The 13112-nt window shown below is 45.0% G+C and overlaps 2 protein-coding genes across 2 annotated transcripts; both read left to right on the top strand.

Annotated features, from left to right (window-relative positions):
• Positions 1–1459: 1459 nt before the first annotated feature.
• On the top strand, positions 1460–4307 carry malsu1 (mitochondrial assembly of ribosomal large subunit 1). Its single transcript, XM_061821092.1, has 4 exons — positions 1460–1848; positions 3566–3741; positions 3833–3914; positions 4012–4307. The coding sequence occupies exons 1-4, from the start codon at positions 1533–1535 to the stop codon at positions 4164–4166; spliced, it is 729 nt and encodes a 242-aa protein (XP_061677076.1). The 5' UTR covers positions 1460–1532; the 3' UTR covers positions 4167–4307.
• Positions 4308–10606: 6299 nt separating this feature from the next.
• Positions 10607–13112, top strand: LOC133501376 (peptide YY-like). The gene is made up of 4 exons (XM_061821093.1): positions 10607–10780; positions 10923–11098; positions 11179–11268; positions 12206–13112. The coding sequence occupies exons 2-4, from the start codon at positions 10938–10940 to the stop codon at positions 12228–12230; spliced, it is 276 nt and encodes a 91-aa protein (XP_061677077.1). The 5' UTR covers positions 10607–10780; positions 10923–10937; the 3' UTR covers positions 12231–13112.

Raw genomic sequence — 13112 nt, 5'->3', positions numbered from 1 at the left:
AACAGACACAGCAGCAACATGCTAGCGCAGCACTAACAAGGGCGGTTAAAAAAAAACATACTGGTAAAAGTCACTTCCTTGGCACGTATATTCCACCGGTCTCATTCTTACCTTTTCCGCTCGAGTGCCCCTTTCGGCCGTGAGGGGAAAAAATGCACAAATTAGCCACATCACTGCATAAGCCGCAGGGTTGAAAGCATGTGGGGGGGGGGGGTGTCACGGTTTATAGGCCGGAAATTACGGTAATAAAGATTAATTACGTTAAAAGAACAAAGTCACTAATTAAAAAAAATTGCAGAACAGGAAAAACAAAATGGCTAATGCTGTAATTTGAGAAAGATGAAGGTGAATTGGCAGCCTGGAATATGTGAGTCTTCAAGATTTGGAAGATAACGAATGAACGCGCGTTTCGGACATCAGGAGGTGGTGAGTTCCAGAGACTGAGGGCAAAACGGCTTCAATTCGTGTCCCCCCCACGTTGACTCGTTTGCAGGCAGAATTGTCACAGCTCAGTGAGCTGGCATGACCAGAAAATCTGGTTTCCGTTTGTTCCGTTTCAACTTTACCAGGTGTTGAGACCGCATGAGTGACACATTCACGTGACATTAGTGATGTTCCGCTTTTGGGGTGAAATTTCAGGACGGATCTAAAACACGACGACTTGTGCATTGACCTTTTCACATGCCCGACTGTTCAGTTTTTCACTAGTTTTGGGTCTTTTTGGTCTTTAACAGCAGCGAAATGCACAATAGGTGTTTGAAAATAGAAATAAAAAAATATATTGAATCATCTCATCATATTTACATCAATTTATGAACTAGTTTTGGAATCAGAAATCAAGGGTAATGTGTTTTTCAACTATTCCCGTTTGGTAACAGAAGAATGCTTTTAATATCTCAACTTTCTCATTTATATGACAATTTGAAATTTTGGTACAGATTTTTACAAGAATCATGGAAATTGACACTCTCGATTTGGCTTCGTGGGCCACATCAAATCATGTGGCGGGCCAGATCTGGCCCCCGGTCCTCAAGTTTGACACGCGTGGTTAACATGTTGAGAATATTGGGGGGTTCGAGATATGACCATTGTGAATTATGCTATTAAGGTTCTTGATATAAAACAGAAAGTAGTGCGAAATGTTTGTCTGCAATCAATTATTTAAAAAGGGTCAAATTCCCTAACCTGTAAAGATTAGAAGTCAAATGTTCAATTTTGGTATGTTTGGAAAAAAACATACCTTCAATTATACTAAATACATAGATACATTTTTCGGAGGGAATAAGAAGTTTTGATTCGCTAATTCTCTTTTGCCTTTTGTTTTTTTGATAGATAGAAAAACATTTTTATTAAATGTATTTTACTCATGATTAAGTTGCAATCGATAGGGGGCGGTATGTGAATTCACACGGTATTTCCAAGTAAACGAGGAAGACCTGAGAACCAATCAAATTCCAAGCTCGTTTTTTACTTCCTTGTTTATCAGGTAGACTTTTCAAGGTACCCTTTTCGCGTCGAACGAATTGCAAAGAATGCCTCTTTTTAAGCGCATTTACCCACTATTATGTACAAGTCGAGCTTTAGTAGAAAACAGTCTTGTTTTTACGAGGCTCTGCTCGGTTAAAGTTCCTTGTCGTAACGGTTTGAGTCCTGCCCATTCATGGAATTCACATTTGACACGATGCGTGCATCATGTCCGCCACCAATCCGCTTGTCACTTTTACGCGAAAAGATACTTTTCGCAAATGGACATTGGAGGCAGTCACTTGCCGACGACGCCTGGCCTTATTCAGGATGAATCACGGGAGATGGAGGGCGACGCTAATGACAAGCGTCACCCTCGAGAAAGTGAGTTAAAACGGTTTGATTTTATTATGTTCGCCGAACGGTGTAATTTGATCCTGTGAGGCGTTTTGAAAGATGTTAATTTCCTCCATTGCGTAGGTTGTGGAAATTGAACCGGGGTTGAAAAAGTAATTAGGGTATTCACATTTACGTGGCTGCAGTTTGGATGGTGTCGGTTTCCTCGTTTCTCCTGTTTTTCATAAATCACGCTGAAGGAAATCAGGGATAAGTAACTTTGCATCCCTAATTTCAAGTATGTTTGTTTGAGCTCAGACTGCATTTTGAATTCATCGTGCAATTACGTATTGGAGTTGTGTGACTGCATACATTATTTCAGATTTAGTTTACATGTAACATGTCCAAGTAAACATTCTGCAATAGTCTTAGTTTGTAATGACATTTTGGAAGATGGAATCAAATGTACTTAGTAGTTTCTCTACAAATTTGCGCAGTGACACTTATACCACAAGTGAATGAAAGTAAACTTAAAGGTCAAGCGTCATGCCTATAAACATTCTAAAATAGATATTGAAATGAAAAATACATATAACATTATTCACATCAATGTCCATATGAAAAAATGAATATGTGCGGAGAGCGTGTCATCCATGCGCAAAGTTGCGGATGTCTCATTCGACATCCGAGTGGTAGCCATATTGCCTGCATCCTCTGTTCATAACGTCACACCTCGACGTTCGCCATTAAAAACACGTTGTCCCACATGCGATGGGACACCGTGGCTCTTTTCAAAGTAGAGAACGTCTCACAATCGAGTGAAGTGACCGGGGCAATATTACCCTATTGTTTTGAGCCATATTTAGATGATATGTGGATCACTTTTAACTCATAACAGACTCTCAGACAGTATGTATGACAGCATGTACTCAGGTGCGAGCGACGACAATGCCGTAAAGCGGCCTGGCACAGGGGCACTTTAAAGGTCAAGTGTCATGAAATGGATGGTTTTCAGTATGTTATTAATGAAAAAATGGCAGCCGATATGGACCCATCCATCTTTTTCACCCTAAAACATGATTTTGACGTATATAGCTTTTTGTAACTCCTGCCATGAAAGTCCGCTCGAGGGATTTGTTTTCGACAAGAAGCAGGAAGTGACGTCGGAGGCAGTAGCGTGCTCAAGGGGACTCGTTTGTTTCTATTAGTTTTACCTGCGGGAAGGTAGCTCGTTGTTCCTTCCTGTTAGCCAAAATGCCGGCTCGTTGTAATCCTGGATATTGCTCAAACACTCAGGAGGATGGATTTACCCTTCATAAGTTTCCAAGAGACCCGGTTCATCGTGAAAAATGGATTGCACGGGTGCAAAGGACGAGAGCTTTGTGGGTTCCAAATGAGAGGTAGGTGTGTATATAATAGTTTGGGGGGCGGACCACGTAATCCGTCTCTCATAACGTAACAAAAGATGCGCTTACGTATGACAGGGGTGCTAAATGTGTCGACGTGCGCGGTGAGCGGCTTCCGCGTCGGGCTCGCCGGCGAAGGCTTCCGCGAACACGGCTTCGGCCGGGCTAGCTCATACATACTGTCCGGTAGTCTGTTGTTAGAAGTAATCCGCATATCATCTAAACATGGCTTGAAGCAATAGGGTAATATTGCCCCAGTAACTTCGCTCGTTTGCGAGATGTTCTCTTCTTCGAAAAGAAGCAAGCATCAGGTAAAAAATTATGTTTTTTAATCTGTTTTCATACCTTCCGATCTCCAGGACCGGTCGAGACGTTCAACTTGGACGTGCTGGTGGCGCTGCTGCGCCAAGAAAACGCCGTCGACATCTGCGTGATCAAAGTGCCCGATCACATCAAATACACGGAGCACTTCATCGTGGTCAGCGGCGTATCGCCGAGACACCTGAGGGCGATGGCACTTTACGCCGTCAAAGTGGTGAGCGGCCTGCAATTTCTCCATCTTATTCTGACACCTGAAAATTGATTTTTTTTTTTTTTTTTTCTTCTTTAACTCCTCCTTTTTTTAGTACAAATTCATGAAGAACGAAGAGAATGCTCACGTTAAGATTGAAGGAAAGACGGCAGACGACTGGACGTGTATTGACTTTGGTACTTTAAAAAAAAAAAATTGTACATTTAAAAAAAAAAAAAAAAACATATTTTGAGAGTTGTATGTGTAAATTTCTCGCAACGTTGTGTCCCGCAGGCAGTATAGTTGTTCACTTCATGCTTCCGGAGACGAGAGAAGCGTACGAACTGGAGAAACTGTGGACGTTGCGCTCCTACGACGAGCAGCTGCAAAGAATCCCCGATGAAAAGCTGCCGGAAGACTTCGTGTATGATTTAGAAATCACGAAATGATCAAGCCGATGCTTTGCATCCCGGTTTGTGGACACGTTCTCGATAATTTTCCCCGTTTGCGAGCGTGCCCCTTTGGGCGTTTGCTGAGAAATTGCCTGTCGAATGGTTTTGACACTTTAAAATAAATACATATTTTTCGTAGTTGGGCTTAGTGTTGACGTCCTCATTTTGTGAGCAAATCCCTTCGCCCACGGGGCAGACGCTTGTCAAATCGTTTGTAGAGTGACTCGAGGGCGAGATCCGGGCGACGTCCTGGGACGACGTGTGCCCTGCGCCACCCGTCCAGAGTCGTATGTCTCAGCCGGGCTCGGCATCGGTACATGCGTGACCCAAGGCCAAGCAGGAAAAAAAATGAAATTATAGCAAATCATTGATGCCTCTTAGGTTACTAGCACAATGCTTTATTGCAGGGCGGCACGGTGGATCAGCTGGTAAGGCGTTGGCCTCACAGTTCTGAGGACCCGGGTTCGATCCTGTCCCCGTCTGTGTGGAGTTTACATGTGTGGGTTTTCACCGGGTGTTCCGGTTTCCTCCCGCATCCCAAAAACATGCAACATTGATTGGACACTCTAAATTGCCCCGAGGTGCGATTGTGAGTGCGACTTTTTGTCTCGATGTGCCCTGCGATTGGCTGGCGACCGGTTCGGGGTGTACCCCACCTTCTGGGAGAGGCTCCAGCACTCCCCGCGACCCTCGTGAGGATAGGCGGCGAAGAAGATGGACGGAGGAAATAAAAGGTTCGTGCCTGCAAATATTTGTACAGTCCGCCAATGTAAGAAATTCTACCCAGTAAAATAATCTAAATCATATTGTATTGTAAACAGAATCATATGACCAGCAAATGAGTTTAAAATGCTTAGATTTATATTATAATATAACATATAATCATGGATAATATTAATAGATATATAAAAATAATATACAATATTTATATTTTGTCATCATTAAATATTTAAGGCACGTTGGGGCAGCTGGAAAGCGTTGGCCGCACAGTTCTGGGGACACAGGTTCGATCCCAGCCCTTGGCCTCACAGTTCTGAGGTCCCGGGTTGAATTCCGGACCAGCCCGTCTGGAGTTTGCATGTTCTTCCCGTGCCGGCGTGAGTTTTCTCCGGGCACTCCGGTTTCCTCCCACATCCCCCCAAAAAAAACACTAAATTGCCCACAGGTGTGATTGTGAGTGCGGCTGTTGTCTGTCTCCATCTGCCCTGGGATAGGCTCAAGTTACTCCCCGCGACCCTCGTGAGGATAAGCGGCTAAGAAAATGGACGGATATTTGTAAGTAATATTTATTTTTGTAATTAAAATCGAAGGAGACATTTAAGATCTGCGGCCTGGCAAGTGGCCGTTCTGTTTCATTGAGCCGCCGTTGGATCAGACCATTAGCAAAATGTCCAAATAATGAATTTAGTGATTAGGACCCCACTTTTGTGTCTTCTCCTTTATTTATTCATACGGGAAATAAAAGTCTTGCACCGATGCGCGACATGATGGAGGATTCCCGCACAGGTCCAAAAAAACAAAACGTCCAAGCCGACGTTGCTCAACTAACGCCAAAGTCGTTTTCCGCCGCGCCGTCGTCGAGCGCCCAACTTGTCACACTCGTTAACGGCCGTTGCGTTCACGCACCGCGGAGGAAAAATGTTTTCGTCACTTTGCCCACCGCAGCTCATTACGCTCTTAAAGACGTCGGCGGAACTTGAAAGTTTTCGCTCACGATGACTGACTCACTAATGGCGCTGTCGTGGGCGCGGGTCCGATTCCCGCTTCAGTGACGTGCGATGTGGACGCTGGTTTGTCTCGGCTTGTCACCTGCGATTGGCTGGCGGCCGGTTCCGTGTTGGAAACTGCGTTATGCCCAAATCTCTGAAGCTTGAAGGCCCCCCCGGGACCCCCAACAGGATTATCGAGATAGAAAATGGATGCATGGTACTATTAGTCACATTTCTAATTATAGTGACTGGCCGCAACATTCAGTGCAAGTCTGATGAGATTCGATAACAACTTATCAAAAATCTACTTTGTGTTGGCGATGAAAATAATAATTGTCACTTTAAAAAGACCAAAGAAAAGGTTGATGGATTATGTGAGGGAAGACATGAGGAGACGGTGGGTGTGAGAGAGGAAGATGCACGAAATAGGGTTAGATCACGGTGTCAAACTCAAGGCCCGGGGGCCAGATGTGGCCCGCCACGTGATTTTATGTGGCCCGCAGAGGCAAATCGCGTGTATCAGCTGCCATGATTTTTGAAAAATCTGGACCAAAATTTCAAATTGTCGTATCATAAATGTTGACACTGAGATATTGCAAGCATTTCTGTCTTACCAAACGTCAACAATAGCTGAAAAACCCATTACCCTCTGATTTCTGATTCCAAAACTAGTTACTAAATATGATGGGTCAATTCAAGATTTTCATGGTTTCTGTCAAAATTGCCCTCTGACAGAAACCGTAACTGCAATGTGGCCCGCGATAGAAATGAGTTCGACACGCCTGGCTTAGATGGGAAAAGATGACACGCTGCGGGGACCCCGAACGGGACAAGCCGAAAGGAAAAGAAGAAGACTTAATAACATTGTAGTTGTCTTTGTTTAGAATTGGATCGTAAAATACTTCTACTTTGCTTGTCTTATGAGAAGTACATCCATCCATTTTCCGAGCCACTTATCCTCACAAGGAGCGGTGGAGTCTATCCCTATCATCGGGCAGGAGGCGGGGTCAACCCTCAACTGGTTGCAGGCTCACGCAGAACAGTGTTGTTAACATCCATCCATCCATTTTCGTAGCCGCTTATCCTCACATGGGTCAACGGAGTGCTGGAGCCTATCCCAGCTATCAACGGGCACCCTGAACTGGTCGCCAGGCAATCGCAGGGCACAACGAGACATAAACAGCTGCACTTACAATCACACCTAGGGCCATGCAGCCATCCATTTTCGTAGCCGCTTATCCTCACAGGGGACACAGGAGTGCTGGAGCCTATCCCAGCTGTAAACGGGCACCCTCAACTGGTCGCCAGGCAATTGCAGGGCACATCGAGACAAACGGACGCACTCACAATCACACCTAAGGGCATCCAGCCATCCATTTTCGGAGCCACTGATCCTCACAAGGATAAACCCTTCATCAGGCAGGAGGCGGGGTACACCCTGAACCGGTTGCCGGCCAGCAGAGGGCACGTGGAGACGGACAACAGTCCGACTCACAATCACACCTATGGACAATTTAGAGTGTCCGATTAATGATGCATGTTTTTGGGATGTGGGAGGAAACCGGAGTGCCCGGGGAAAACCCACGCAGGCACGGGGAGAACATGCAAACCCCACACAAGCTTGTCCGGGATTGAACCCGGGACCTCAGAACTGTGAGGCCGACGCTTTTCCAGCTGCTCCACCGTGCCGTGTTGTTCACAACTCTGCCGAATTTGAATGATCAAAATCAAACAAATCTAGCCGCTAAATGTGGAATATATTCCACTGGGTTGTGGCGGCGGCTTTTCCCGCACTGCTACAACGAGGCGCTCTAAATCCTCCACGCCGGCTTCACAAGTCAAGTCATGTTACACCATTGCAAACATTTTTATATTAATACTTCTCTAAAAATGTTTTGAAATTACTGAAGATTATCTTTTTTAAATCTTTCAATATGTGTTTATTCCACTAAGATACCAGCATGCAAACGTGTAACTTTTTTTTTTTTTTTGCACATCTCCTGCCGAGCCCGCTCCACCGATCCGACCCGCCATGACGTTTTTCCTCCTTCTGACAAAGTAGTTGCGCTAAAGTGGCGGCGGTCATTTAGGCCCTGAAAGCTTTTCAGCCCTCCATTACCCGCGTCTCAAACATTTGAGTCCTGCCCATTTTTGTCTAATTTAGGAGGAATGCGCACTCTGACTGCCGCTCCGCCCAAAAAAAAAAGGTTGCAGTTGTTGTCAGGCTCGTTCGAATGACAACCAGATGTTTGCCGAGTCTATTCCCGAGCGTGCCCTTCTCGAAATAATCCAACGTCTGGTATCTTGTTTTTTTTTTTTTAACGCAAAATCTGCACTTTCGCCAAATGAGCAAAATGATCATATTTCTACTTAATGTGAAGACAAGAGCGTGAATATATGCCCGCCATTCTTCTGCTTTCCCTCCCTATTTTCTACACGTAATGATTGAGTCTCCCCATTAATTTTCGTGTTGAATATTTAAAGGCTGCAAATTGAAGTCAATTGCGTACGCCGGCCTGTGAGTGGTTTCGCAATTCATTTAAGTTTAATGTCTTAATGGACGCCGCTGATCCTGTTGGAAAACGCAACATTTGCGGGGACGTAATTCAAACGGGATCGATCCTCGGCCCCACGTGGGGGCCGTGATGCACTTAAGCTCGGAGGATGTCCGTTTTTTCGACTGGAGTCGGCTACAAAAGTATTTGGACGCTGGTAGTTTTTCGTAATTTTTCAAAACGGCGTTTAAGTGCCTTTGGGGTGACACGGTGGCGCGGCTGTAAAGCGTGGGCCTCACAGTTCTGAGGTCCCGGGTTCGATCCCGGCCCCGCCTATGTGGAGTTTGCATGTCCTCTCCGGGCCTGCGTGCGTTTTCTCCGGGCACTCCGGTTTTCCTCCCGCATCCCAAAAACATGCAACATCAATTGGACACTCTAAATTGCCCCGAGGTGTGATTGTGAATGCAGCTGTTTGTCTCCACGTGCCCTGCGATTGGCTGGCGACCAGTTCAGGGTGTACCCCGCCTCCTGCCCGTCAACAGCTGGGATAGGCTCCAGCACTCCCCGCGACCCTTGTGAGGATAAGCGGATAATAACATGGATGGATGGATGAATTGGACACTAAATTTCCCTTAGGTGTAATTGTGAGTGAGACTGTTGTTTGTCTTAATGTGCCCTCTGATTGGCTGGCAACCGGTTCCGGGTGTACCCTGCATCCTGCCCGTTGACAGCTGGGATAGGCTCCAGCAGTCCCCGTGACCCTCGTGAGGATAAGTGGCAAAAGAAAATGGATGGATGGATGAATTGGACACTCTATAAATTGCCCCTAAGTGTGATTGTGAGTGAGACTGTTGTTTGTCCTAATGTGCCCTCTGATTTGCTGGCAACCGGTTCCGGGTGTACCCCGCCTCCTGCCCGTCGACAGCTGGGATAGAGTCCAGCACTCCCACAAACCTTGTGAGGATAAGCAGCAAAAGAAAATGGATGGATGACTTGGACACTCTAAATTGCCCCGAGGTGCGATTGTGAGCGCGGCTGTTTGTCTCGATGTGCCCTGCGATTGACTGGGAACCAGTTCAGGGTGTGCCCCGCCTCCTGCACGTTGTCAGCTGGGAAAGCCTCCAGCGCTTCCCCACAACCCTCGTGAGGATGAGAGGCAAAGAAAATGGATGGACCTAAGTACTGGAGGTTAACAAATACGCGTCACTACCAGGACAAGATCAACGTAACACGCTGAATATGAAGTGTGAATGGGAAATATCTTTTTTCAAATCAGGACATATGAGAGGCAGGCGGTTTGCAGTTTGGACAAAAGTCCAGTTACTTTGGACGGAACTCTTTAGTCCTCCTCAATGAAGGTCCGAAACTGACAGAAATGACCTTTTCCGGGCCTTCGCTCACCCTGCATCCACTTCTTTGTGGCTGCTGTTGACCTCGCTCTTGTTATATCAATTTGTCTCCAGATGTGAAAATCTGATTATATTTCCAAATTATCAGAGTCCAAATACTGAAAACGGAGCACAAAATGGCCGCTCTTCTTCAGGTTAAATAGCAAAGAAGCTCAACGTTTACTCTTCCATCCCGTCTGGATTGTGTCTCTCCCCCCCCCCCCCCCAACTTTTTGTTGTGGTACTGCACAGGTGTCAAACTCAAGGCCCGGGGGCCAGATCCGGCCCGCCCCATGATTTTACGTGGCCCGCGAAGGCAAATGATGCGTATCAATTTCAATGATTTTTCTTCATATCTGTACCAAAATTTCAAATCGTCATACCATAAATGATCGCGAGGATTTTTTTTTGTGTGTTAACAAACAACAAGTTGAAAAACCCATTTCTGTTCATTTTTTATTCCAAATATAAATTTCTTTGTATAAATACGATGAGTCAAGATTTTTATGGTTTCGTCGTCATAACGGCCAACTGAGGGAAACCACAACGCGGCCCGTGACATAATCTAGTTTGACACCCCTGTAGTCCAAAATTCTCGTTCTACGTACCTAACAGTGCAGTACCCCGGATATGATATATGATATCTATCTGGAGAAAACAAAGCAATAATGTCTAGTGCGTCATTCCCCGACCGTGATTCACAAGTGGAATTATTATTATTTTTTTTTTTTGCACCACGCACGAGAACACGCGACATGTTTGGCCTCATTTGCGCCGTCTTACGCACGTGTCTGGTCATAAAGCGGCAAAATACTGACGTTTGTGTCACCGGCGGCGATTACTAATTGAACGGGGCGTCGGATGTTCCTCTGGAGGGTCGTCACACAGAGAGCGGAGTTTAACTCCCACCCCCATCTGACACACCCTTTATAAAAACGCTGGCAGCGTCGGGAATCTGACACAAGACCTCGGACAACGCTGGGAGTCGCACCGCAGCAACGTTTGCAGCCTTTCACCAAGTACGTCCTTCAGGATGATCACTTTTGTTATTATTATTTTTTTTTTAAATTTGGGGGCCACTCCTCCTTTTCTGGATATTGGATGATGATGAGGATGATGATGGCAAAGTAAAGTTTTTGTTCCTCCCTCGTGCAAATCCAGGATTCTTCTGCCGGGATGTCGCTGGTCGTGGTCCTCTGCCTGCTTGCTTGCGTCCACGCGAGCGTCGACGCGTATCCGCACAAGCCCGTCAGCCCCAGAGAAGGAGCCCCCCCCGAGGAGATGGCCAAATACTACTCCGCGCTCAGGCACTACATCAACCTCATTACACGGCAGAGGTGAGCGACATATTTCATTTTTTTTTCTTTAATCGACGCTGCGGTGTTGTCACGGTTTCTTGCTTTTTACTCTTGCACAGGTATGGAAAAAGAGACAGTCCAGACACGATGTTTTCTGATGTGTTTGTGAAAGAGAGCGCCGAGACCATCCCCGGGTCCGCTGATGTCAGGTAAGTCCGAAATCCAACGCGGCGTCCGTCTGCTTGCGATGTTTTTGCACTCTGGTTTTTCCTCCCACATCCCCAAAAACACGCAACATTAATCGGACACTCTAAATTGCCCATAGGTGTGATTGTGAGTGCGGCTGTTTGTCTCCATGTGGCCTGCGATTGGCTGGCGACCAGTTCAGGGTGTACCCCGCCTCCTGCCCGTTGACAGCTGGGATAGGCTCCGGCACTCCCCGCGACCCTCGTGAGGATAAGCGGCAAAGAAAAGGGATGGGATGGATGTTTTTTGGAATGTGGGAGGAAACCGGAGAAAACCCACGAACGTGCAAACTCAACACAGGCGCGTCCGGGATCGAACCGGGGACCTCAGAACTGTGAGACCAACGTTTTCCAGCTGGGCCACCGTGCTGCCTCGTGTTATTTTATGGCCGTTTTATTTTAAAGCAAGACTGCGGAAGCGTTTCATTTCAGTCCTCCAAATTAAGGCTGTTTATTAAAAGAACTGAGAAAACGATCGAACCCGGGTCCTCAGAACTGTGAGGTTCTTTACCAGCTGATCAATCGTGACGCCCAATCAAATATTATGTAATGAGGGGGATTTTTAGAACTGTTTCTCTGAGGTTTTGTTTTCTTTTTAGAATTGCAATTGTGGCCAGTATTAAATGTTTGCATGGACCACATACGGCCCACGGTCCATAAGTTGGAAAACCCTGCTTTGACTACATCATGTGGAAAATTACGATTTTTATTTGGCAAAACAATTGCTCATACATAACATGAACACAATACTCTTAAATGTGAAAAGACACATTTTAGCGGCAGAAATATTTAAGTGTCATTTCTAGGAGCTAATGCTTTTTTTTAGATATAATAAATAAGATTATCTTCAACGGGTCTATTCTGATCTATTCGATTGCCTTGTATCTATGTTGTGTTGTAGGTACGATGAGCTGCCAATGTGGTGATGATGCCGGAGTTGTGTAAAACTTTTGATTTGGGGTTGACTTTCACTCGCAAAACGTGTTGCATGAAATATTGTGTTTTGACAAAGTACACGTATTGTATATTGTAAATATTGCTCATCCACGTCTTCTGGTGGTCCTCGCGTCCATTACTGAGCAGTGTCATCTAGCGGCGAGTGGCGGTACGAGCCTATTTTTGTACTTCAGTACAGTCCTAAAGTATTTGACTGCATTTTGTGTTTGGGATAAGAATAAAATTCGAAAATGAGCTGCGTTGTGAGTAAAAAAAAAATAATAAAAAAAAGGATTCATTTTATATTTGTAGCTATCACTATTATCAAATTATTGTTAAATGTATTACAGACATTTTCCGCTCATGCTTCACATAGAATTATATTTCCAAGGATGAAAATGCCTTTGCTTTGTCGTAGTTTCTCTGATAGTCAATAAATAAACACAAAGCTGTTGCTTGATTAACATTTGTGGGTATTTTTGTTTTTTTTTTATGATCTTCCTCAAGTCCAAGCACATGTCGATTTTCCATGACAGTGAGAGTGCGGTACTAGAACCGCTCGTAGTAGCGTCGGTACCATGCGAAAGAATTACTAAGTATTGTTCCTTGTCTTTGTTTTTACTATATAGTATTCTACGTTCATTTCCATTTAATGTTTAAGAATTGTTTTTCAACTATTATGTTGTATTTTTTTAAATGTAACTTTTATATGTAATTTGTCTTGAATTATTACTTTGGCTTTTATTCTAATTTTAATTTGTGTTAATGTTTAAACTGTTGATAATGTCACAGTGTATTACAGTCACATTAAACTTAAATTTTAGGAATCAACCTGCTGCACTCTTCTTTTTTTTTATGAACCCTTGGGCCTA

Source organism: Syngnathoides biaculeatus, chromosome 5, assembly GCF_019802595.1.
Source record: "Syngnathoides biaculeatus isolate LvHL_M chromosome 5, ASM1980259v1, whole genome shotgun sequence".
NCBI lineage: Eukaryota > Metazoa > Chordata > Actinopteri > Syngnathiformes > Syngnathidae > Syngnathoides > Syngnathoides biaculeatus.
Note: the sequence above shows the minus strand (reverse complement) of the source record. Positions and strands in the feature narration are given on the sequence as shown.

Bases quoted from the DNA above. Each gene is read 5' to 3' on its own strand.
- malsu1 (XM_061821092.1), top strand. From the start codon at position 1,533: ATGCCTCTTTTTAAGCGCATTTACCCACTATTATGTACAAGTCGAGCT. The intron at 1,849-3,565 runs GTGAGTTAAAAC...TCCGATCTCCAG, and splicing joins CAAGCGTCACCCTCGAGAAA to GACCGGTCGAGACGTTCAAC. The intron at 3,742-3,832 runs GTGAGCGGCCTG...TCCTTTTTTTAG, and splicing joins CACTTTACGCCGTCAAAGTG to TACAAATTCATGAAGAACGA.
- LOC133501376 (XM_061821093.1), top strand. From the start codon at position 10,938: ATGTCGCTGGTCGTGGTCCTCTGCCTGCTTGCTTGCGTCCACGCGAGC. The intron at 11,099-11,178 runs GTGAGCGACATA...ACTCTTGCACAG, and splicing joins AACCTCATTACACGGCAGAG to GTATGGAAAAAGAGACAGTC. The intron at 11,269-12,205 runs GTAAGTCCGAAA...GTTGTGTTGTAG, and splicing joins CCCGGGTCCGCTGATGTCAG to GTACGATGAGCTGCCAATGT.